At 38.9% G+C, this 27,293-nt stretch overlaps 1 protein-coding gene across 14 annotated transcripts in view; it reads left to right on the top strand.

Moving 5' to 3' along the window:
• The window catches only part of SH3D19 (SH3 domain containing 19), an 84,434-nt gene that overhangs the window by 13,256 nt on the left and 43,885 nt on the right, over window positions 1–27,293 (top strand). For 2 of the 14 annotated variants that reach the window (XM_042466692.1, XM_042466685.1), the window contains exons 2-7: window positions 6,982–7,207; window positions 7,430–7,544; window positions 8,689–8,728; window positions 20,028–20,068; window positions 24,915–24,955; window positions 26,003–26,045. In XM_042466692.1, coding sequence (XP_042322626.1) covers window positions 24,940–24,955; window positions 26,003–26,045 — 59 coding nt within the window. In that variant the 5' untranslated portion in view covers window positions 6,982–7,207; window positions 7,430–7,544; window positions 8,689–8,728; window positions 20,028–20,068; window positions 24,915–24,939. The other 12 variants (XM_042466683.1, XM_042466690.1, XM_042466680.1 and 9 more) reach the window with 10 other exon arrangements.

The following is a 27,293-nucleotide window of genomic DNA, read 5'->3' on the forward strand; positions in this document are numbered from 1 at the left end:
AACATGGTAATTTAACTTGGTGGAAATGTAACTAGAAAGGTGGTTCCTTATACCATCTCTGGTGGCAGTGCAGTGCAGTTAAAAAATTTTGGAAATTGATACACAAAAATATAATTTGTACACTAAATACACACACACACACACCACTGAACCTAAAGTTGTTTCTGTTGAACATAACTGATGTAATACAGGACAACTTGGTTCAGGACGAAGTGAGTACTTTATTATATATTATTATGGCTGCTCAATTGATTTGGGCAAAATATTGGAAATCCAGCAGTATCCTAACATTAAGGGAATGGTGTTTGAAGCTGAATGAACTAATGATTTTGGATATGATAGCAGTGTCTAAAAACAACAGAACCTCACAACAATATGAAGAGAAATGGGGAAAGATTTCAACATTATGGGAAGATAGCAGTAATGATGTAAGATAGATAGAATGAATAATTTTTCATTTATCCATTTGTTATATATCACCTATCTTGTGTATGTTTGTTATGTTTTTGTCTTAAAAATGCTAAAAAAAAAAAAGAATAACTATTCATCAGATACATCTTCTTGGCCCTTGTAGTTAATTCTTGTTGCTGTTGTCATTGTTCTACAGACTATGTGTTTTATTGTAAAAACTCAGTAAAAAGTTAATTAGAAAAAAAATTCTGAATCAGGGACAATCAACTTGTAGTGCCTGGTGCAGGTGATATGTGTGTGTGTGTGTATGTGTGCTTTTGAGTCGCCTGTCAGTTTATGGTGATCCCATAAATTTCATAGTGTTTTCTCAGGCAAGGAATAGAAGAGGGCCTGTCAATTCCTTCCTTTGAAATATAGCCTTCAGCACCAGGTATTCATTAGTGGTCTGCAATCCAGGTACTGAACATCATTCTAATACTAAGTACTAATATTAATTGAGATTCTGTTTAACATCAAACCCCAGTTAACATTAAACTGTGGTTAATAACTACTCTAGCAACACTATATTTCATTTTAAAGCTGATCTCTTGACCAAGGAGTATTTTCTACTTTTCTAAGGCTCTTGTCTGGGAGGTTTCAGGAGAATAAAGTATGAGGCCTGTATTGTTCTCAACAAAAGGTAGAGTCCCTCCCAGCTTTTCTTGCATGTTCCACATGGTGTCATGTTGAATACTCAATAGGTTGGTTTCATTTGGCTGTACAGTCTTGGGAACAGACTTATCAAAAAGTGATTTCACAGATTCAGAATAAATGCTTTCTATAAATCCTTTAGGTGTAAAGACCTTCCTTTTTAATGCTTGTTCATTTGTGCTGAATGGGAGGTTTGGGAAACCACACAGCAGTAGCTGACAGGGAATGCTAAGCTGTTAAAATGATGGGGCTATGTGGACTTGTGCAGCGTCTTTTAAATGACAAATATTTTTATTTGTCTACTTTATTTCTCTGTAGAAAGCCATGTTCAGTTAATACACTAGTAAGTTTTTCAGGAACCAGTTTTTACACTTTTTCTTTTTCAGCTTTCTGAAATATAAAAATGTATTTTATATATCTTATACTTTGAAATGACTTAATTCTGGCAGCCTCTGCAATGATGTTTTAAGTTTTGGATGTCACATTTTAAGAAGGACATTGACCATCTGGAGCTCAGAGCAGGGTGGTGTTTAAAGATTCTCCTTGCTTACGCTGATAAAGATAAGATGACAGAAAGAGAGAGATGATAGTGACCTTCAAATATCTGAAGGGCTTTCATAAAGTAGATGGAGCAACATGTTTTCTTTTGCTCCAAGGTGGAACTAGGGCTTTATTGCTGTTATTATTTACAGCTGTTAGGATGGGGGACACCTGGCTTAAAAATAACAGTACATGTGAATGGTATCTAGCAGTCCTAGTAGACAAGAAATTGAACATGAGTGAACAGTATGATGTGGCAGCTAAAAATGCAATGCAATTCTAGGCAGGATCAATAGAAGTATAGTGTCTAGATTGAGGGAAGTAATAGTGCCACTCTGTTCTGCTTTGGTCAGGCCTCACCTGGAATATTGTGTCCAGTTCTGGGCACCACACTTCAGAAAGGATGTTAACAAGCTGGAGTGTGTCCAGAGAAGGGTGAAGGGTCTGGAAATCATGTCCTGTTGGGAAAGACTTAGGAAACTGGGTATGTTTAGCCTGGAGAAGAGAAGGTTAAGAGGTGACATAATAGCTCTGTTTAAATATTTGAAGGAGCAAGCCTGTTTTCTGCAGCTCAAGAGAATAGGACCTGGCAAAATGGATGCAAACTACAGGAAAAGAGATTCCATCTCAACATTAGGAAGAACTTCCTGACAGTAAGAGATGTTCGAGTGGAAGACACTCTCTCGGCGGGTGGTGGAGTCTCCTTCTTTGGAGGTTTTTAAACAAAGGCAGAATGTCCATTTGTCAGGAGTGCTTTGATTGTGATTCTATTCTTAGTGGCTTTAACTTATGGCAACCCTATTACTGTATAAGATTTTCTTGACAAGATTTATTCAGAGGAGGTTTTCCACTGCCTTACTCTAAGGCTGAGGGAATATGACTTTCCCCAATGGATTTCCAAGGCAGAGCAAGGATTTGAACTCAGCTAATCCTAATTCAGCAGTCAAACGACACCACACTGACTTAGAATTAGTGAATGGAAACTGAAGGAAAGCAGATTTTGACTGAATACAAGGAGAAACTTCTTAATGATAAGTGCTGACAGTTGTGTGGGCTGCTTTGGAAAATGGCCAGCTATCCTTTGCTGCAGGTACTTCATTGTAGGCTGAAAAGCCACCTTTTGGAGATGCTGTTGCTGCAGGTTGACCTACAGATCCCATGGAGATTGGACCTGTTGATTTCTGGGGTCCCCTCCAGCTTAGCAGTTCCATGGTTTTCTCAGCTTTGCACATTGCTGATGAAAGTTGCCATAGCATAGAATCATAGAGTTGAAACTGCAGGTGTAAAGGGAAAGAATTAATTTTCTTAATGTTAAAAAAGCACACACATTTAAAACTTAAGATCATGTAGTGGTGGCTGTGTTTAAAGAAGGACCACTCTTTAAACATTTCATTCAAGTTTTTTTTTCTTGTTGTTTATGGATAATTTCCCCTGTGTTGTCTCTTGCTGCCTGTGCTTTTGCAGGTACAGTAATTAATATTGTCTTTTTTCTGTATTGAGTGGTGGATGGTCATTTCAGGCTATGCTTTTGTACATGACAAGGTTAGTTTGTGTTTCCTTTTAGCTGGGAGGATAGATAGATGTCTTGGGATACATAATTTAGAATTAGATGTGTACCTGATATATGTAGCAACTGATTCCCATGAAACTGGGTAACTAGAAGTGATAGTTGCTCCTAGTTCAGAAATTAAATATTCTGCCTGTAGCATATTCCATTTACCTCCCTGTTCTAGATGGTATGATGTAAACCAGAGAGAAAAATCAAATACAGAGATGTCTTGTGTATGTGTCCAGAACTTGACTTGAATATTGTAGCTTAGTATGGGTCAAAATGTTCTGCACAGAAAAACAACAAGTGTAAACTATTCCAAGACAAGAGGCAGGTCTTCATGTAACAAGACGGTTAGAATGAGTTCAACACAGTGAGATAATCTGGTTCACAAAATCAGTACTGTTTAGAATTGTACTCATAGTGCCCAAGGGTATGCTGTTTCTTCCCAGTCTGGTTTCCAGCAGATTTGGGCAAGCCGGCTATGTTCTCATTCCATTCTTGAAAAGAAACTGTTTTCAGATGATAACTGATTCAAGCCACTGTGCCCTGCAGGATTTTAAAATCCCAGGTATTGTTATGGCAAGATGTGGTTAAAGAACATTTTAAACAGCACGATATAAGAAGCATGAAGGAAGTGTGCTATAAAGTTCCCTTCAGGGAAGGCTTTGTGCATGTAGTTGCCAAGTTGCTAATCCTAGCTACACCGTTCAGATTAAGACTCTGCAAAACCCCTGCTAGTGAACGATTCTCTAGTATGACTTTGCCCTTGTTATGTGTAAACTTTTGCTCCCCTTCAATTTAAACTGTTATAATAAAACATTGTTACATGCTAATCACCTGAAGGGCAAAATGTGCAGATGAACCATACAATTAGGATACAATTTTTCTGGTTAATGTTGTTTGGAATCTTTATTATTTTAGCTCCCCTACCCTGCATAATTGCACCATATTTAATTATTTATTTCCATAATTTGGATTATGCTTTAAACCAAATAGAGATTATTGATGTCCAATTTTTCTTTCATTACCATATTATAGCATCATAAGACCCATAGAATCATAGAGTAGGATGGTGCCCCATAGGCCACACAATCCAGCTTCCTTCCCCACCGCTCAGTGCAGGAACTCCAGTTAGAGCATCCCCAGCAAGTAGCTGTCCAGTCTCTTTTTGAAGACTTGGGCCGGTTACAAACCGGCACTTGGGGCATCCGCAGGACGTCCCATTTTAAAAAAGGGGCGTCTCTTCTAGACGCCCCTGGGTCTAATACGGACTCTGTCCGTACAATATGGCGCTGGCCGTTCCACACGGCCGGCGCCATCTTTACGTATCGGACGCTGTGCATCCGAACGTGTCGAAGTGCCTGTGATGTCGCGAATGCGCCCCTGGCGCCTCCGACGTCACAGAGGCGCCGCAGAAAGAAGCTCCATTTTGGAGCTTCTTTTTTGCTCCGTAAGGGAGCTGCGCGGTGTGGCTGCGACGGCTCCCTTACGGAGCAAACGGCGGCGGCGGCAGACTGCCTCAAAGCGGCGGTCTATAACCCGCCAAAGAGATCCTACCGCCTGTCTAAGTAACTGGTTCCATTGTGAAACTGCTCTTATAGTCAAGAAATTCCTTCTAACGTTTAATCAAAATCTACGGCAACATAAAACTATTAGACCTGGTCTTACCCTTTGGGGCAGTAGAGAAGAAAGCTGCACCCCCTATCTTTGACAGCCCTTTATATATTTAAAGATGCCAATTATGTCCTAACCACAGTCTTCTCTTCACCAGGCTGAATATGTCCAACTCCTTCAGTCTAACTCTTTATCATCATTTTTGCCCTTCTTTGAATGTGCTCTAATTTGTCTATGTACTTCTTAAACTGAGATGCCTAGGACTGAATGCAGTACTCCAGATGAGACCTGACTAGCACAGAATATAGTGGTACTGATACTTCCCTCTATACGTAATGAAAACATATTCTGTTAATGCAGTCTAAAATACTCCAGAGGTCATTGGCATCTGCTGGGGTTTGATTTCAGGACCCCCTGTGAATACCAAAATCCATGGAAGCTCAAATCCCATTATGTACAATGGGGAAGTAAAAAGGTGACCCTTATATACAATGGCAAAATCAGGGTTTGCTTTTGGGAGTATAGCGCACCCATGCCATACGCCTCCAGAAAGACAGCTGGGGGTCAGGAAAGGTTCGGGAAGAGGAGGACGAGGCATGTTCCCACTTCTCCTCCTCCTCCCCACAGACTTTTCCCAACCCCCAGTTGTCTCTCAGAGACAGCTGGAGGCTGGGGTAAAGACAGGAGGAGGAGGATCAACAGGCACGTGCCCCTTGCCCCCTTCTCAGACCTTCCCTGATTTCTAGCTGTCTCTCAGAGAGATCAGGAGGCCGGGGAAAGGACAGGGGGAGAAGTCTTGCCTTGGAAGCCTCACCTTTGGAGGGTGGAAGCCCTGCCCCCCAGCATGCAGCCCTGCCTCTGGGGGCAGAAGCTCCACCCCCGGCATGTGGACCCCAAAAAGTGGCCATCACTGTGCTATTCTATACCTAATTTTATTCCACTGCCCCAGTGTCCAGAAATAGACCCTTGTTATCTGCTGGGGTTTGGTTTCAGGACTCCCCATGATACCAAACTCTGGGGATGCTCAAGTCCAGTATAAATAATGGCATAATAAAATAGTGTCCCTTATATGAAATGGCAAAACCACAGTTTGCTTTTTGGAATTTTTTTAAAAAAAAATTCAATCTGTGTCTCATTGAATCTGTGGATGCAGAATCTGTGGATATGGAGGGCCAACTATATTATTATCCATAGCTTGTGAATTAGTGATCTTGGCACAAAATACACAATAGGTGTACTTAGCTGGGGAACAATATTGCCTACTTATCTGCCTGACTATCCAGTGCAGTATTGTCCCTTGCTTCTGGAAGTCAGTGTGGTGAGAGTGATAGGAGGGGGAGTTTCTGTATGCATATACTGTGTTACTACTTCATGATTTGACCGATGACACATTTTCAAGAAATGTTGGCCACTGCTGAGCTTTCTTTGTTGAAGAACGTTATTTGTTTTCCAGAGCTGGAAAAATATTTAAGATTCCTTTGTGTCAGCTTCACATTTTTATGTGCCTGAGCCTTATCCAGCTCTCTCTTTATATATTAGAAGCAAGTTGTGGAAGAAGAACAGTTTTAACACCTCCATTTTCACATAATCATTATCCTGTTGGTTAACTGAAAATGCAAATAATGTCCATTGTGAACTCAAAGGCTTTCATGGCCGGCATCCATAGTTTTCTGTGGGTTTTTCAAGCTATGTGGCCATGTTATTGTGAACCTAAAGGAAGGCCTGGGCCTTATTTCAGATTTCTTTCATGCCTCAAAGAAGCCCAGAGACATGGCATGAAAGAAATCTGAAGGAGTTAAGCCACTGCAGTAAAACCCAGCCCATCCTTCAGGTCCACAAAAAACATGGCCACATAGCACCAAATACCCACAAAAAACTATAGAAATAATGCTCTTTAAAAATGAGGTCTTTCTATCTTTCCACAAAGTAAAGTTAGTATGCCTCATCTTCCATCAATATATATTTAAGTTAGGCAGGTTTTCTGTTTACAGAGCAATTCTTTTTTTTTAAAATTGTTTTCTTTTAAAAGGTTAAGATTTCGACACTGTTGTATGTTGGACACTATTCCCCATCCTATTTTAAGCAATAAAATTGTGCAAGCCCTTCTGAACCATTTCCTGTTTAAGTAAAAAATGAAAGGGAAAAAGGAATAACATTCACTTCCTGAATGACAGCATTCCAACTTCTGAGACAGGCCACGATGAAGCTGCCAATCAGAAGCAGGAGGGAAGTTCTCCGATGCTGTTTACATGGTCTGTGATTTCTCTTTCTCACTTCTGATGTCGTACTACTTGGAAAGCCCTCTTATTTTGTTGCTGTTACATATCTGAATACACATTTCCAGCATCCAATAGAAAACAGTTTGAAAGGAAACATCTCTCTGTTCCTCTGTAGTCTCAGGTAAGGTGATCAACAGACTGAATTGTGTGGAAAAGGAGGAAACTTTTTCTTATATGCTGGGTACATTTTTTTTATCATTGCGGGAATAATTATATGTTGTTGTACAGTATGTTAGCTTTGATGAAATTCAGTGCAATGCAAAACGTAATACACTGTACTGCTGTGGTATGTATGTAATATTGCTGTTGTTGAACTGAAAGTGTATTCATTTATTGGAAATAGGACAAAACAATAAAAAAGAATTACTAAATAAAAACAGAAGGCTACAGCAGAACTGGAAATAAATTACATCCGTGTTGTGTGTGTGTGCTCACGCCTGTTGTCATCTATCATTAAGGCAAGTTCTTTAACTTAAGCACTATTTTAAATTCAGTTTGTGAAATAAGGTGAGGCAGCTTTTATGGTTCAGGATTTCCTGTTTTAGAAGGCTTCTTTTTTAAAAAGGCGATGGTTTCAGATACAGGAAAAGGGTGCAGACTGAAACAAATTTATATAACTAATCAGACACATAAAATAGTATTTATTTATACAAGCTACAAACAAGAAAGCTAGAAAGAATCCCTGTGTTTAGTGGGAAAATAGTTTTTAAATTACAGTACTTACTAAAATAGCTATTTCAAATAATTTTTAAAACCAAGACCAAACAGACTATTAAAATCTGTTGCAATAGAATATTCTGTAATTCAAATGTAAACATAATGTGCTTTTGTGCTCAGAACAGTTTCTTCCAAATTCTTGTGAAAAACCTTTATCATACACAACTTTGAAAACTAAACCAATAATGATGAAGCGAATCACATATGCAGTACATTACTGTATTTGGATTTCTAAAAAGCAAAAATAGTTTCTCCAGCAAGATGACTATACAAGCAAGAAAGGTATAAGTTATGTTGTCCTGGACGCTTCAAGTTGTTTTTTGTTCTTTTAAATAAAAACTAGAAAGGCTTCCTGAATAAAGATATATTTATGAACAGGAAAGGTTAGAGGGGCTTTGGTTGCAATTCTACACACGTGTCTGGCTATAAATGTAATTGAATTCAGCGATACTTACTTCTGACTATACATGTATAGCATTTCACTGAAAGAGTTAATCCAGAATAGAATTGCAGTCTGTTTGCATGAACTGTTGGAGCCACCCCTCTGTACCTCCATCCTTTCCTAGAATCTGCCAGCTGTGAATCATGGAATGATTTTTATGTGCTGACTAATCCAGTGGTTTTCTTTTCCATTGCTCTCTCTCTTTTGTAAAAGAAAAGATGGTTGCTTTTAAAAAATGAACATTTGTTTAAAGTTAAAAACAAGGAAACCTAAAAACAAGGCTATGTTTAACAAACTTTAAAATTGCAGACTTTTTCTTTGCTGCCAGACAAAGTACCCTCTTAAAGAAAACAAGCAGAGACTAGCTTTACATATTTTGTAAAATATGGTGTGTTCCTGCTTGAACTATTCTAAATTAAACTAACACTTCTTCTGTTTTCCAGATCGTTCTGAGAGAAGTAAATCTGATCATCGTTCATCAGGGTGAGCTCTTTTTTCCCTGTATTTATTTACTTATTCATCCTCTGTCCTTTTTTTATATGTGTTAATAATTGTTGAGAAAAGGATCAAATACAGTATTAAAAAAGATCAGTCCTACATCCTAGATCTGGTATAGTTATTAAAGTAAGTGCAGGTAATCACATTGGACATCTTTATTTTTCCTAATAGGCTAAATATTGCATTGGGACTAGGAGTGGTCTTTTTTTATTTTCCTGTTTCCATTATAATCTTTCCTTTGCAGTACAAAAACTGAAAAGGCTTACATTAAAAAAAGTTATTATTGACTAAAATGTTATATAGTTTAACACCTTAAATAATGAATTCTTCTGGTGAAGTTTAACACTGTATCTAATCTTTAGAGATTGGTTTTCAACATCATGTGTCTCCATAACACACACTGACTAAATCAGGAGAGAATTTTGTACAATTAGATCTTTTCATAACCCAGTATTTCTTATATGAGCTGTTTGTTTACTTCTGATAAATTATCAGGTGGTGTTCAGACTGTAATGTCTAGATAGCTAGACATTTATGTCTTTAATTTTGCTACACTTGTCTTTTTTATTTTTTCTACAATTTTGTACTCAACTCTTCTCTGTTCACATACTGTTAGCTTGATCATTAAACTCTCTCTTGCAATGATAATAAATGGAACTCTTAGACTGAGGATCGGACTGATTTAACATCTCCATTTCCAAGCCCCTTTCACTACTTAATTCTGGGCCCAAGTAAAATTTGACTTCTTCCCAACATTTCCAGTGAACTCATTTTGGCCTCATCTCATAGTAGTTGCCTGTACCAGCTGTTGACTGACACATTTTTAGACAGGGCTTATTTTAAAAATGCTAATGGGATAATGCTAAATTACATTCTAGTCTTCATGTATTTGTAATACAAAGGCTAGACTCCTTTCAGTGACATACACAAGGATAACCCCTGGCATACATATTGTGGGGGTTGTTGCAGAAAGACATATCCTGTCATTCTTTATGCAATCGCACAGGGGGGCATTTGGGGAGTGCACTCATGAGCACAGCTCTGTCTCCTTAACTGATCTGCTGCAGAAGGGCACCTTGCTGTAGTCCAACTGCTGTCACACGTATGGGGAAGAAGGAACTGCCTTACACTGGGGAAGAATCTGTTCCTTTCTCCCTAAGATGTAAAAGGGCAACTGAGCTGTGCGCCTGAACCCAACAGCTGCTATTTCACATTGAATGGATGGGAAAGGAAGAGCATCTTCTACCCACTTTCCAAGTAATAGCATATGTGTGCTGGTTGAGGCTTGCACTGTGCCAGCATGTTTATTGGATCTTGGCCATTGCATCTATGAAGTATTTGGAGCAGGTTGCCTTCCTGCTGCACAGTATGCAAGTGATGCCCTGTTTTTTGAAGCAAGTGTCAAGAATAAAAAGGAATGGTAGAAACAACCAAGAGATACTGTACACATCTGTTCTGCTTTGTATTGGCTATGTACGTCTCCTGTTTAAGAACAAGTTTCTATACATAACATTCTATAAGGATTAATCAAGACCATACAGATTATGAGAACATAGGAGCAAACAGTCTGCCATGCTAGGGAGACTATTAAACTCAAAGCAAAAGAATGAAGATGCCATGTATACTAGCAGGTTTATAAAGAAAACAAGGTTTCTTAAAGAAGCAGCCTGGCTTGCGATGGGTATTCCCCCCCCCCCCCCCGTTCCCAGCCATGACAATCAGAATGATTCTGTGTATGATAAAATGCTCAGTAGCACAAAGGCTAGTGTGTCAGGTGTACCTTTGGTACACAAGGAGGGCACACAGTAATCTTACCAGTTACATTTGGGATCTTGGGGTTTTTTTTATTCAGGAAAGTCTATTTGAAATAATTTTGAACACATTCAGATTTATTTTTAAAAAAGAAGGAACACTAAACAATGCTATAGTCATTTTCTATTCCCCTTCCAACATTTTATTTGAGATGCATGTTGTTTTACAGAACAAAGAGGAATTGTGATTCCCTACATGGTGATACAGCTTATAATACAGAACATATATTATTATCTAGTCCAGATGACATTCAAATAACTGCAGGTTTGTTTGAAAAGCATAATTAAAATGAATGAAGAGTTGCAATTTAGGGATGCAGAAAGTGAAAGACAAAAGGTAAAGTATTTCCAAGTCAGATTATTAAATTACTCTCCCCCACATCATGAGAGAGACAACTTCCAGCAGCTAACATTTTAGGATGGTGCTTTCTAAAGACATAAAGTCTTTGTTGATAATATATTAAATGGAACAATCATAAGGGATGTGAGAAAGCATGTGAAATTAAAAGAACAATTTTTTCCTAAGTCCTGCTGGGTTAACGCCAACAGGATAAAAACTGGTGGTCATGGTGAATGCTTGTTCTTTACCCCATTTCTTAGGGGATGTTTAAAAAAATCTTCCACTTATTGAACTGGGAGAGAAATAAGTGACACCAGCTACCAAAATTACATAGCCCTTCCCCGTTCTTGGGCATACTGGGAAATGGGGGAACTTTAGATCCCATTTATTCACAGCTTCTGGCACATGCACACACACACACCATAATGTCACCATATGCCCCTTTTCCAACAACAGAAATCAAAATAGGAGGAGCAACAGAAGGAAATCTTTCTTGAGTTACTCTTGGAAAGGAAAACATGAAAATTTCTAGAGACTTTGGCATGATCACCTATGACTATGGTCACCTATGGCCTGTTTTGTGTTATTAGAAGATGTAGGGTGCAGCCTACATGTTTTAGCTTAAATGTAAGTAGGTACAGTAGATTGTGGATATTAAAATACTGATACAGACTTACCGTCTTGGCTTCTCTGGATTTTACTTTTAGTTGCTGATCTTTAACATTCATTTAAACAATAAGAATTACATTGTTTATGTTAGCACATGGTAATTTTGTAAGGAGTGTTAAAAGATACATGGGAGTTCCCACTTCCTTGATGCCTAAACTGGTTTATCTGTAGTTCATTGGGCTACTTCAGGCTAAAGATTTCAGTCTGCCTCCAGATCTTCTTTTGCATACTTTATGTGCAGATGAAGAAAATAAAAATCAATACAATGAGAGTTTAGATAACTGCATTTTTTTAAATTGAATTTCAAATAGGGATGTAAGAGTGTTTTGCTATGTTTTGTTAGAAGCATTTGTTTCTTTTCAGTGAGAATTCCTTCCAGGGCATGGTATGATAGAAATGTAGTCCTTCAGTTTGCATAGTAAAGTTTGACATTTCATTATTACAACTTTGCTAACCTGTGTTGCTGTATCTGGTAAAGCAAGTTTAGAAGAGGTGTGGTTGTATTATACTAATTTAGAATTTCTGTGAAACACGTAGCCTTCAAGGCTACTATCATCAGTTGGGATTTCTAATGCTGTAAAGGATGTAACTTGACTGAGTCAGCAGCTACTTGGAACAATCTGTTACTGTGCAGAAACATAATTTGGTTTTCTACAGATGTTTTAATCTTAAAAGTATCTATAGTGACAAATTCCAGAAGAGTGTAAGTAAGTTATTTGTAGAGAAACAAACAAACAAACAAACAAGCCCTGTAGCTCCTTAAAGATGAAGGTCTGTGTACAAGGTCGAAACTTGGCTGCTTGGTTGGTTTAACAATGTGAGCTTGTGGATAAGGCCATCTCAAGTTGGGCTCTGCCCCCCAAAAGCTTGAAATAAATTCATTAATAGTTTTATAATACTTTAACATTTTCTTGTTGTTCAAAGTATTTGGGGTTTCCTTCTCTGCTTCTCATAAGGATTGAGGGAGAGGACCACCAAATGTGAGCATGTTGTTATTGTTTTTGAGATGCGTCTAGTGGCATGCCCAAGCATTCTTGGTTCTCTCTTTTTTAGTGCTGTTGGTATGTAACATGTGGTGTCTAAATTTAAAGCTTTTATTCTGTGGATTACTGTTGTTGTTTGACAATGTTGAAAGGGGTGCAGGCTAATGTTTTATGCTGAAGCATCAAAGCAGCCAGCCCCTCTATGTAAACCGGTATTTAAGTGCTAAACTAATGTGGATAGATCACAGCCAGCACACATGTAAAATAATGCACCATTATGCGCAAAGAGAAAAATGTTGATGTACAATGGCTTATGACTCTGCTTGGCAAACTAATGTTTAGCTAGGGTCATGGCTGGAACCGAGCAGGAGTGGAAGGAGTAGAAAACCACCCAGTGACTCATTTATGCACAAGCCAACACAAGCAGAAGGCTGCTTCACCCCCTCCTGCACAATGTGAAACACAGCAGATGTTTTGGCAGCATTTTCTCCCATGTGCCTTGACTCGTACTGGGGACTGAGCAGCTGAGATAAATGAGGAGAAAACAATGACAGGAGTATGTGTCTGTTGACAACAGGAGTGGAAGAGGTTAAAGATCCCTTTTCCTGCATTTCAAGGCTTGGTCTATGCATGTAGCAGGAAGCAGCACATGGGCTTATGAGCTGGTTAGAGTAGAATGGCATTTCAGACCAAGCAGGTCTCTTTTTTAAAGCTGTTGTCTCCCATGTATCTTTGAACACTCCTTAAAAAGAAAAAGAAAGAAAGATATCTCTCTATAAGAAAATCAAGCAACATGGATCCTAGTTGTGATGGTTTTGAACTTGCAGTGAGGTTTAAGTGGGTGGGTTTTTTGGGGGGGGTTGGTTTTGGTATTTAATATTTAAATTTGGTATTTAATATTAATAGAGTAAGGACTTAGAGTAACAGAGTAACAACCTAAAATATGCAGATGACACAATACTACTAGCAGAAACCAACAGAGAACTCAAGCAATTAATGAAGAATGTCAAGGAGGAAAGTGCCTTAATGTTGAACGCTGAGAAAACAAAAATAATGGCTGTGGAAGATCTACAAGAATTCACTCTAGATAATGAGAGCATTGCAATAGTCAAAAGAGTTCCCATTCCTTTGATCAAACATTGATTGGAATGGTGACTGCAATCAAGAAATAAGAGGAAGATTAGGATTGAGAAGAGCAGCTAAGAAATAACTGGAAAAATCATAAAATATAAAGACATAACTATGAGGATTGTCTAAGCCATTGTTTTCCTCATCACATCTGGACAGTAAAACAGAGCCAATAGAGAGAAAATCAACTCATTTGAGATGTGCTGCTGGAAAAGAGTGCTGAGGATACCACGGATGGCCAAGAAAACAAACAAATGGGTTCTAGAACAGATCAGACCTGAACTATCCCTGAAAGTCAGGATGACTGAACTAAGGCTGTTGTACTTTGGCCACATCATGAGGAAATGTGAATCGTTAGAGAAGGCAATGATGCTAGGAAAGGTGGGAGGCAGCAGAAAGAGAGGAAAACTGCATGCCAGGTAGTTAGACTCAATCAGGGAGACCTGGGCCTGCAGGACCTGAGCAGCAGGGTACAAAATAGAGAGTCTTGGAGGTGTCTCGTCTGCAGAGTCACCATGAGTCGAAGTTGACTAGAGGGCAGTTAACAACACTAACAATTTAATATATGGGGGCATTCAGAAATGCAAACTGCCCCTTTCACTCTAAAGTATTAGCGACCATTCTGTGACGATCCAAGACACTCAGAGGTCAAGCCAAAGTACTGAAAAGCTGGTGTGGAGAACACCTCTGCAAACTTCTTTAAAATCCTATGTTTTGGCATGCATGACTGAAGTATATAAAAAAGAGAAAGCTCAATTTTTTATTGATTTTTTGACTGTGAAGACCAAGAATTAAAATCCCTTTGCTTGTATCTTGTTCATATGATAAAAGGTAGCTAAGCTCATGGGGAGAATGTCCATGGGGGCGAGGGGGTCTATAACTGTTTGTTTGTTTATTTGTTTGTTTGTTACTGAGCTCATACAATTGAAGAGTAACATTTTTGGGGATTAGAAATTAAGTGACTATGCTGACTTGGGGATTCATACTCCCCAAAAATAACACATTTAAGCTTTGTCTGTGCTATAACTTTCATCTTTGCTTCATGAAACAAAGGCCTAGGACAGACCGCATGAAAAGGGTGGTCTGCTGGCAGCCTACTTTCCTCCAGAGGGAAGCTGCAGCCACCAAACCACATGGCTTCCGTGCAGAGGAAAAAGAACACGGGAAAAGTGGCTCTTTTTCTGCCGCAGGGCGGACATAACGAGTGCACCAATGGTGCACTCATTACATAAGTGACGTGCGGATGCCATGTGGTGCTTATGTCACAATGGCAGTGCCCATGTACACAGGTCACCACCATTGTTACGCCGCCCGCACATTCTAGGGTTAGGGACCGTGTGATTTTTTTACAGAAGAGGTCCTAATTTTAAACATTAAATTTGTATTCATTAAATGATAAGCATATAGTAGAAAATATATAATTCTTATGAGAGTTTCACACTGGGAGGCCAAGGACACCTTAGTGAGACTGGTGTTGTATATGAGGATCAATTTGGGCAAAGCACTGAATTCTCTCAGGTTCTTCTTGCCCTATATCCTGTTTCTTTGAACTAAAGAGGGCAGCTCGTTTTGTCCATATCTGGCCTTGAAGCAATGGCAGGGGCTGTCATAGCCTCAGAGAATGAGCTTAGCAAGGCTTTGAGCCTATCACCTCTGAACATATTGTCAATACTTTGTTGGGCTAATCAAAAGTGCCATGTGCACATGCACAGTATATTTTGTCACTAGTGGACAATTACCTCTTATGTGATAGGAGCTATGTTTTTTCCATGCAGGCCTCCCCTTCAGGAGACCTCTTCCACAATATTCTGCAATCCAAGAATATAGTGTGTATGTGTTGTGTGCCTTCAAGTCATTTCCGACTTATGGAGACCACATCACAGGGTTTTCTTGGCAAGTTTCTTCAGAGACGGTTTGCCATTGCCATTTTTGAGGCTGAGACAATGTGACTTGCCAAGGTCACCCAGTGGGTTTTCATAGCTGGGATTCAAACCATAGTCTCCTGCGTGCTAGTCTAACTCTCAAAACTACTACACCACACTGGATCTAAGAATATAGTCCTTCACTTTAATTCTATTTGTCCTTTCTGATAGGTCTGTATAAAAATGCTTTGTTCTCCTCAGTTTGCTGTCTCTGATTTCAAATAAGGCAGCCATCCTTTCTTTGTCACAACTCAAGGGTGTGTTTGTGAGATTTGTAACCAGATGTTTTGAGTTGGGGTGAGCTGAGTATAGTGAAGGTGGACAGTGCAGCTCAATGAACAGTAGGTGAGGTGGCCATCCAATTTAAGATTTCCATTCCAAGTGCTGTTCATATACAGTCGGCCCTCAGTATCCATGGAGGATCCAAGGGTGGGAAAGCATAGAGAAGATGAGCCGCTCATTTTAGTCAACTTCAGCTGTAAGGCTATAGCTCTGATTTTTGACTGTAGACCAGAAGAGTGTTCTGCTGTTATTATATGTCTGGGCAGGGGGTTATGTAAGGGGAAGCCTGCTGCATGTAAAAAATTACAGATAATGGAAGAGCTTATGCCCGTACAGTAGACTTTCCTTTGCAGACATTCTTCTCAACACATGGATGATGGAAACATAAGGTCCCCACAATTCAGTCCTTAGACTATGCAGTTATAGAGCTGTAAATATATGCATTCAGTCCAGTGGAATTCTGCAATTTAGAGTATAGGGAGGGGTTAGGATTCCCAAGAGACCTTTTTTAATGGAATGTCTTGTTTTTATGGAATGTTAAAGTCAAGCCTTATATTAAAGCCCAAACCCCTAATTTTTTTCTTTGTTGAAAGCAGGCACCAGCCACTCTCCCCACAGACCAACCCCTGGGGGCATGGTTGATGTGTCACCTCTCTTCTTCCCTCTCCTTGCAGGCAAGGTAGAACACATGTCTCATGTGCTACTTTCCCAGTTTCCTGTAGAGCTGAGAGTAGGATGACTGAGTATCAGCTAGCTGCCAGAATGCTTCAGGGTCAGTCTTTTGTAAGCACAGCTTACATCCAGTTTTGGAAAGAGTAGACACAAGCCACATTATAAAAAACTGACCCCAGAACTTTTAAGTATACAGCACAATTGCCTCGGACAGAGTCTATACATTGTGAACATAGCTCAACCGCATCTTCTTACTATCAGTTCTACAGATGTCTAAGAGAGGTCCATGTGAAGCAGACCTATAAAAGGGCCATCTCAAGTCTCACGAGAAGAGGTACCCTTGTGAGATTTTGGGCTCCCATGAGATCTCATATTTCATGGAATCCTAGAACTCTCATAAGGTGTTCTCCTCTCAGAAGATTTGAAGCCAGCTGCATGTGTACTACCTAGTCTTGAGCTGGTTGTGTGACAAGAAGGGTTGTCCTATACAGTTGGCCCTTCTTATACACTGATTTTTATACACAGATTCAAGCATCCACGGTTTGAAAATGTTCAAAAAAAGTTTAAATTTCAAATATCAAACCTTGATTTTCCATTTTTTTATAAGGGACACCATTTTGCTATGACATTATATTTAATGGGACTTGAGCATCCACAGATTTTGTTATCCACAGAGGATCTTGGAACCAAACCCCAGCGGATAACAAGGGTCCACTCTGTATTAGAGTCACAAAAACCTTATAACACTAGGAAGGATATTCAGATTTCTCAGCCAGAAAGCTTTTCTGCTTCACCAAATCACAGTCCCTAGGATGCCAATGTAATATACCTCTCAGGCAGATTCCAGATGGTGGAGCTGGGGGACTGTCGCTCCGATAAGAGGGCCCTTACATCTGGGGTCCCTCAGGGAGCGATTTTGTCCCCTATGCTATTCAACATTTACATGAAGCCGCTGGGAGAGATCATCCGGAGACACAGGGCGCGGTGTTATCAGTACGCTGATGACACCCAAATAGTCTTCTCTATGTCTCCGACTGATGCAGTGACTAGGGATGGCATCTCTCCGCTCAATGCCTGTCTGGAGTCGGTAATGGGCTGGATGAGGGAAAATAGACTCAGCCTGAATCCAGAGAAAACGGAAGTACTTGTGATAGGTTCTCCTGGTCCTGGGAAGGAGGTTTGTCCACCAGTCCTGAACGGGGTCACACTCCCCGTGAAGGACTCAGTTCGCAGTTTGGGGGTGCTTCTTGACTCCTCGCTTCAATTGACTCCTCAGGTGGATGTGACAGTTAGGAGCACCTGTTATCAGCTTCGGCTGATACGCCAGCTGCATCCCTACCTGGACCGGGGGTACCTTGAAACAGTAGTACACGCACTGGTAACCTCTCGACTCGATTTCTGTAATGCGCTCTACATGGGGCAACCCTTGTACCAAACTCGGAAGCTGCAGTTGGTTCAAAATATGGCTGCCAGGTTGGTCACTGGTAGCTCCAGGGCCAGCCACATAACACCTGTACTAGCAGATCTGCACTGGCTGCCAATTCGCTTCCGGTCACAATACAAGGTGTTGGTTGTTACCTATAAAGCCCTAAATGGCTTGGGCCCAGAGTACTTGGAGGACCATCTCTCCCCATACAATCCGCCCCACACTCTCAGGTCTCGTGGGAAAAAACTTTTGAGTGTTCCCAAGACAAGATACGCAGCGACTGCGCAAAGGGCTTTTTCTGTGGTGGCCCCGCAGTCTTGGAACGCTCTCCTTGAGGAGCTCCACTTAGCCCCCTCCCTGGAGTCATTTAAGAAAAACCTTAAGACTCATTTATTTCGTCAAGCCTTCCCTCACATGTCCTGTCTGTTTTGCTCCTGTATACTATTTATTGTATTTTTAGATTGTTTTATTATCTTGATTGGTTAATGATGGATTTTAATGATGTATAGTAGTATATGGCTTTTTATGAAGGACTTTCGCTGTTAATTTTGATTTTTAAACTATGATTTGTATTGTATTATATTTGTAACCTGTATCGTATTGTATCTTATTCTGTTTGTAAACCGCCGTGATCATAGGAATGGTGGTATATAAATAAAATTTCAATCAATGAATCAAATCAAAATATAGGTCCAAATCATACTGTACAAATAATCCAGTTTGAGACTACTTTAACTGCCCTGGCTCAGTGCTAGAGAATTCTGGAAACTAGTTTTGTGAGATTTTTAGCATTCTCTGTCAGAGAGCTCTGGTACCACAATAAACTACAATTCCCATGATTCCATAGCACTGACCCAGGGCAGTTAAAGCAGTCTAAAACTGGATTATTTCTGCAGTATGTTTTGGGCCATAGTCCTGTGACTGTATAATCTGAATGAGCCCCATGATTATAGAGAAGAAGTTGAAAGGGTCTTATAGTTCAATTGAATATTTTCTTCACATGCTAATTCTTACTATGGATTATCACTACTGAATGTTAATATGGGAAAGCTTTACTATTTAATAATGTAGAAAATCTTTACCAGTTATTAGAATCTGTGGCAGGAAAGAATTTTAGTACAATCAAATAAACCTATCTATAAAACCTTTCTATTTAGGCTTAATTACAGTTGCTACTCTCTACTACAGTAGATCTATTGAATCAACTGTTGAAAGGTAAATCAATACAGTACTTCTATAAATCCCATTGTGTGAATGAGTTTACTCTAGTTGAGGGCAGTAATTGAATTTAGGCTTCATTGTGTACTGGACTGGACAATTGTGTTTAATCCCAAACCTGCTTCATATATACTGCAACTTGAGATGTGATAAAACTGTGCTTTGTATATGTGAGTAAAAACCTCCAGGCATTGCAGCTGTGCTCAAATAACCAAATAGAAAGAATTATTTTGTCCATATATCAAAACAATTAAAGATACTGGCTATCTATTTTCCTTTGGAAACATGTCCCACTGAACTCCACAAGATCTATTTCTAATGCACAGGAGTGGGTACATCTGTGCTTTTCTTGCCCCAAATCAACACAGGTAAGTGTGAATGCAATACTTAATAAAAATAGGACACTGGAAATGGTATTACACCTTTATTTGTTTGTCACGTGCAAAGGTATTTAGATCAATATCTGTTTAGGCAATGTTACCATAGTCTTGCTGAAAATTCCAGACTTTATCCAGAAGGCAATATGAACTTCAACAATTCAAAAGCAATTAATCCATTAAAAAGTAGTTAAACTGCAATTCTGTCAACTTGGTAATGTCTTGGCTTTTATTATATGTGGCTGAATACTTAGCAGTTTGAAATTAATTTTTATAGAACTAGAAATTTCACTTAGCTAGAAGAAACAAAATGGACAATTTAATATGCTAGTGGTCATGGAGGAATGCCTAATCTTTTTTCAAGTACTGTAATTCTTCATAAATGATTGTAAACTATTTTGTTTTTCTCTTTTTGGACAATGGATACCAAACTTTATTTATTCTTTTTCTCCCAAGCCAAGGCCCCCTGTCATCTATTAAAGCAGCAATCAAGAGAAGTAAGTACGCTTTTAGACTGCTTTATCTACCTTTTGAGAAGGCATATAACTTTCATGATTGCAGGAAATGATTAGACAAATGTTTATAGCTACATTAAGCAGACTGTAAATTCATTTATTTTGCAGTGTGGTAAGCCACATTTTGCAGATATTGATAAGCTGTTGCTAAACTAACATTTTTCTTATCTCCATTTTGTGCTGTATGTGTCTCAAATTCCAGAATTCTTTTGTAATTCTATTTGAGATAATCCTCCTTCATGAAATAGTCAACAACAAAACATCTTATTATCTGATTTGTTTTTAAATTGAATTTTATGACATTTACATTCAAACTAGGTAAATTGGATATAATCTTCAATACACTGGTGGTGCATAATAATACTAATACTAATAATACTAATACACAAAGTCAGTAAATCATAATTTTATTCTAATAGCCATTATACAAATATATTACATATATAATACTTTACACAAAGCTTTGAATAAATAAAAAAATGTGATCTCCTAACTGTTTAAATAAGAATAGCAATACAGAAATGGGTCCTTTTAGAAATATGTTATATATTACTTCTCTATTTCCTTTATATAGCATATATTTTTACCCCAAACAAGTAAAGTTACTCCACATAACAATGACTGCATTTATTCATTGTTCAGTGTTCTATGAGAACAAAGCTCAGCTGGCACTTCACCTTCTATCCTTCTCTATAGCATGGGTGCAAGAAGGAGACCAGAAGCTCCCATTTTCACTGTAGGCAATTTAGTGCACTGTTTGATTCCTAAAATAGGATTCATCATATGTATAGTTTACAGAACAGGGCCATTTTTCTGAACCGTGGCTTGAAGTGGCTTTCCCCCCACAATTAGACATAGAAGATTATCGCACCGGGGTTAAAACGTTCCCCGGTGCATTCTAACATGCCCACGCCGGGGTGCGCACGGAGCGTGATGGGAACGCGATGGGGCCCAGAACGCCAGTTTACTGCACACCGTAATGCTGCCTTTGCCGCCAGGCATTCCCATCGCGTTCCCATTGAGTTCCAGGGGATGCCATTTCTGGGAACGCTTTGAAGCAGTTCCCAGAAATGACGCCTTCCGGAACTCAGTGGGAACGCGATGGGAATGCCCGGCGGCAAAGGCGGCATTCCGGTGTGCAGTAAACTCACGTTCTGGACCCCATCGTGTTCCCGTCACGCTCTGTCTGCGCCCCCGTTAGAATGCACCAGGGAACGTTTTAACCCTGGTGCGATAATCTTCATAGTTAAGATTTAACCATAGTTTATGAGGATGTTTGGATGACAGAGCAAGTTCTGCTGTGTCATCTGTGTTGGAGTATTAGCATTAATGCTTGTATGTAGCTCTGTGTTTCCTTGAGAAGGGGTGATGTCTTCCTCACAGGAACACTGATGCATAGCTCTATAGTCATTTGATCAGTGTGACTGTTGGAAGAGGTCACTTCCCATAGCCTTCCCTTTCTGGAGGTCAATAAACTTTATTGCCCTTTGTTTACTCTCTTCCTCTCTGCTCTCACCATGTGTGGATGCAGAAATCAGACTGTGCTACTAAAGTTGTTTTTCTTCTTACTCAACACATGAGAGTCAGCTCTAAGGACTCTTTTACCAAGTATAGTTTTCTCTACAGATTAGTTATTTTTGTAGAACCTAGATGTAGCAAGAAAGTACATTTCTTGTACCCTGTTTATTTGCCAGAAGCTCAGATCTAGTTGTTCTAACCAAATACCTGTGGAGTGCACGCTTATTGCTCTGCTGCTAATGCTGCTAAACTGATTTAACCATAAATAACCAAGACCATAATTCTAAGAATCCAAACAATGAAAGTAAAAGTGGTCAAACTCTTTGTTCCACAACACACTGCAGAAATAATCCAGTTTGAGACCTCTTTAGCTGCCTTGGGTCACTGCTAGGAAATCTGGTAATTGTAGTTTTTTGTGGGACCAGAGCTCTCTGACAGAGAAGGCTAAATGTCTCACAAAATTCACTAGCATTGAGCCATGGCAGTTAAAGCAGTCTCAAACTGGATTATTTCTGCAATATGTTTTGGACCTTTGCCACTGCATAGAAAGAAAGGAAAAGCATAAACTTGGAGTTTGATGTTGCTTGTTTGTATTATACTAAAAAAAAATCCCTATAATTTAACATTCAGTCTGATCCAGCCCAATAAAGAATGAGTACTGGTGGTCATTGTTTGGTCTGTCCTGCACTCAAAGTAACGTAGGACAGGGTGGGATAGCATCCCATTACTTTTTACGTGGTCGTAAAACCATCCTACTTGTGTTTTTTCTTTTTTTTTCAAATTGATGTAAAACTATCCTAGGATGTTATACAGCAGACTTGTGTGGGTATTAGTAGAAGTCATCTCGCTCAGTTATAATTGTTTGTGAAGCTGGTGTACGCAGGAGCTGATATTGGCAAAGGCATCTTCCTTTTCCTATATCCATTATAGTTCTAGACTCTGCTTTTCCCAGTTGTGCAAATAATTCTGGTCTAGGCAAGTCTAGATGACATGTTTCATCTTTTTGGGAAGGGACATTGTGGTTTTCACTTCATTTATAGTAACATGCCATTTTTCTTTTTGTGATAGCTACAACTGTCTCTCCACATTTACAGGGGTTGGGGGAACAGAACCCTTGTGAATGTGGGAAAATGTCAGATTACAAAAACACTATTTTTACCTGAGAAAACACCTCTCTAGGAATCTCTAGGTTCTCCAGTGCAACTCTGTGGTCAACATCTGCCAGACATTTGACCATAGAATTGCATTGGAAGAGCTATAAATGCCTAGTGGAGTGTTCTTCAGGTCTTTCGGTACGACTTTTGGTTAAAGTTGACCATAGAGTTGCGTTCGAAGACCTAGATATTCCTAGAGATAACATATTAATAAAATCCTTCAGTAATCAAATTCGCAAAAGTCAAATCCACAGATGTGGAGGGATGAATGTAATTCTTTTCAAATGTGAATGTACTGACTCAACTTTGCTAGTAAATAGGTTATATGGTTATAAAAACAAAAAAAAATTGGATCATTAAATTGGGGTGGGCAGGTATACTGGTGGGGAGACCACATTCCCCCTTTTCAAGCTGCATCATCGCGTTTTGGATGATTCAGAAGTCACTTCTGGTTTTGTGTTTGCTTTGTTATTAGCCATTTGGGAACATTTTCCTCCATTTTGGGATTTTTTATTAATATTGGCATTTTTTATTTTAACTGTTTTCTGGGGACCAAAAAGTGTATTGGGTATACGTATAACATGTGGCTTCATATTCCTCATACTTGGTTTTAGTGGAGTCTGTTAGACCACTTGGGAAAATGCAACTGTTCCTCACCATTTTCACTCCCATTTCAAAAACTGTTTCCAAAGTCTCCCAATATTTATTTCAGCTTTTCTTTTCCCTGCCCCAAAAGTACATGGTTATGTGGAATTCCCTTTCTCTTTCCACCCATTTTTTGTTCCACTAAATAAGTTATTGCCTTTTACTAACCATATTTTGCATGTTCCATAAATTTCATGTTAACTATTTCAATCATATCAAAGTAAATTTTCCCCAACTATTTTGTTTATGATGAGTAGATTGGACTCTATTTAATTATAATGTCTCTTTAAACACCTGATGAATCTTGAGAAGTAGTAGGGATTATTTGCATCAAATGTCCAGGGAGATACTGTGTAAACTATCCCTGTTATCAACACAAGGAAGTAAAATGAGTATACTGGAGACCCATATTGTGTTGCAAACTCTCCTCAGATGTTGATCATTCTCCCATAATGTTATAACTGAACAGTCCCAAAGAATGGGCAACCTATAATTTAAAATGACATGATGAGAGATTGAAGGAAAGATAACTTTCTATTGTGTGATTCAAAGTAGTATTAAGAGCTGAAGGGACAGAGGGGGGAAAAGACAGTGCCTTGGTTTGCAAATAGAAGTGGTTTTAATAAAGGCACAGAGTTCTTTGGATCATGTCCAGTTTTCTGGGAGCATGCCCTGTAGGGTATGAGTACTTATACAATCACCAAGGAATAGATCAGCATTTAAGAGACATCTTGAATCTTTAGCTTTTATCTCTCTATATCAATGCCAGCTATGCTGTAGGGCAAAAAGAGAGAGAGAGAGAGAGAGAGAGAAAGAAACTGACTTTACAAGCATCAGAGTATAAGGTTGTAGGACAGGATAAAAGAAATGTGTTTAAATCCTTCTTTAAATCCAGGAATGCCTCAGCCTGAGAAAAGGCCAACAGGAGAAGCTCTAATACGAAACTTAAAACCTACTAAAACAATGAAGAGATGGATAGAACATGTTGCAGATAAAACTAAAAACAGGATTTTCATGTTGTACAGGCCTGTACAGTGTGATACTTAAGAGTAGCAGAAACCACATATGATAAGCAATATGGAATAATCTGGAGGGATCATTTTTTTTACTAGGAATTCATTAAAGCAGGAATGAGCAACTGTGGCATCCAAAACTTAATAGTTTGCAACTCCACAGTCCCTCAAATTGGCTCTATAGTTTAGAATGATGGAAGTTGTAGTGCAGAAATATATAAAGGGCCATCACTTCCCTATTATAAAGCATGAAGAACTGAGGCAGATTAATTCTTCTTTTTAAAATAAAAACATGCTGATTTTTAAATAAAAACCAGGCATGAATTTGTTCTAAATTGTAGAAGAGACATATAAAACCATTGCTGGAGTTTACCTTGTGGGGGAAAATACTGTGATATTTCTGTGTGACTAACCTTGAATCTTTACTATTCGCACTGTTTGTTCTTTTTCCTTCCCCTTTCTCTTCCTCTACTGTAACCCCTTCTTTTTTTCCTTCAGCACTCATGAATAGTGCACATCAAATATGCCCCGTGGAAGAGGTATGTCTCTGCTATCCTTTCCCGGCTGGTGCTTTACTGATTTCTACTATGAATCCACAATGGTGTAATTGGGGTAGTTTGTTTCTGCACTACAAAACAAGATCACCTTGCTGCAGGAATACTCCTCCTGGTTTAATTGCTTATTGTTTTAATTATGTAAGACAAATGTGAAAGGTTACATTCAAATAAAAGTTTAATAATGCTAATAAAAATATACTGAGTGGAGGCTATATTGGACTCATTCTGCTTAATGAAAATGCTTTAAAAATCTAACTACCTAACATAAACATAATTGTTTAATATTGGTAATGGTGCCTGAAGTCTATTAGGACTTCCCATGGAATCAGTGCAGTACTAATTGGAAGTGTCCATCCCAGCGCTCTGCTTGTTTTTGGAGAACATGATAAGCATTCGGAAAGGCCTCATAAGAACAAAGCAAGTGGATGGAACGATCACTGTTTGGCCCCACATTTTTTTAATTTGCAAGAATATATTTTGACAGAAGCATTAAAAAGAACTGCAAACTACATAACAGAGATGCCTGATTTTGAAAAAAGTGCACCATTTATTTATTTAGAAGAAATTCCATTGGCACATATGTTTGCATGCACATAGATTTTCTTTCTATTTTCTGATGAATGATCTATCCTGTAAGCTTACTTGATCTCATCCAGATGTTGTGTCTTTATTGCTACTAACCTGCTTGTTCAAGACATAGACTTATGTGTTAATATTGTGTTGCCAACCAATTTTGGATTTCTCTATTTCATGTTCTCTTCTGAACAGTAAAATATACCTTGTGAGAATTTTAAAATCCCAGTCACAAAGAAATGTCCTTCAACAACTGAAATTCAAGAACTAGCGTCTAGAAATATCCTGTGCATTTAATTTAGTTATCGCTGCTTTTAATGAACAGTTTTGCTGATAATCAGATTTTGTCAACTATAATTTATTTTCAATGACTGAGCAAAAATTTGGGAATTGATATGTAAGATTTGTATTAGTCCAAATTTAACTTCCCTGCCCCTCTTTTCCCCTTTAAACTAGCTTCTCGGACATCTGGCCACAGTGAACAACAGAGAGACAGAAGGTATGATGGGATCATTGCTGTTTTATTCATTTTTCTGCTAATTTAAGAATTAATATCTAACAGATCTATCATTATCAATTTTTTTTAATTTTATACCAAATTCATTTATATCCCATCTTTTATCTAGTGAGCAAAGGGTGGTATATATGACTTCCCTCCCCACTTATTATTTAGAATAATCCTGTGAAATAAATTGGACTAAGAGGGAGTGGCTGGCACAAGCTTATCCAGTACTTTTCATGATTGAGTGGAGACTTGATCCTGTATGTCATAAACCTCATTCCAACTCTCTAGCTACTGCACCACAATACTGGCTCACATTTGGTCCCATTTTATATGTACTCACATTTTATCCCCCACCCCCTTTTTTTTGTTTTGTTTTGTTTCCCAAACATATTTTGAGGCAAAATGATCTGGTTTGCTTGATGTGTATAACATCTATTTTTAAAACCATTTTTCCTCCAGCAGAGAATACACTGGTCTAAAATGGTGAAAGAATGCTTCACTGTAAAATGGAAGACTTAGCGTCTCTACAGACCGGCAAGAAATGCCAGCATCAGGATGAAGTGGAGGCATGGGAACTGTACAGCGCATGCCCCGACTTCATCCCAATGCTGGTGTCACACCACCCACCCAATCATGTGCCAGGTGGCATCACACTATTTCTTTGGTGCAGCGTTTAGATGCACTGCACTGTGGCAAGGGTGGTCTAAAAAGGAGTGGCATTTTGCTGTTTCTTTTAGAGCAGCAAACTGCTGGATCTGGGCTGTAGCATGTGGTTGCTGCAGCCCAGATCTGATGCTGAAAGGGGCAGCAGGATGCTGCTCTATCAGGGCTGTCTGTAGAGCCCTCAGTTCCGTTCTTATGCTTTCTTTAAAGCTCCCCACAGTTCAGAACATGTTGGCTGCTTTTTCATGCATGCTTTGCAAAACTTTTGTTCCATATTAATAACTTGGAATTAACCAAGAAGAACTCCACCTGTTCCTAAATGTGCCAGTTGGCAAGCATACATTAAAAAGATTGTGGAAGAATAGCTTTTTTAATTCACCATTTTCATCTGCAAATAAAAAAGTGTGTCAAGAGGCAAAAAATGAGCATTCACATGCCATAACTGTGTATTACTGTAGCTCACATTTTTTCCTGATTTTCTTTTCAACCATTGCTCTCTTCTGCTTTCTGTTAACTTTTTAAAACGTGTTCTCACATTCAAGTCTTAATTTCAAACCATTTCAGATCACCATTATTTCT

This window comes from Sceloporus undulatus, chromosome 5, assembly GCF_019175285.1.
Source record: "Sceloporus undulatus isolate JIND9_A2432 ecotype Alabama chromosome 5, SceUnd_v1.1, whole genome shotgun sequence".
Lineage (NCBI taxonomy): Eukaryota > Metazoa > Chordata > Lepidosauria > Squamata > Phrynosomatidae > Sceloporus > Sceloporus undulatus.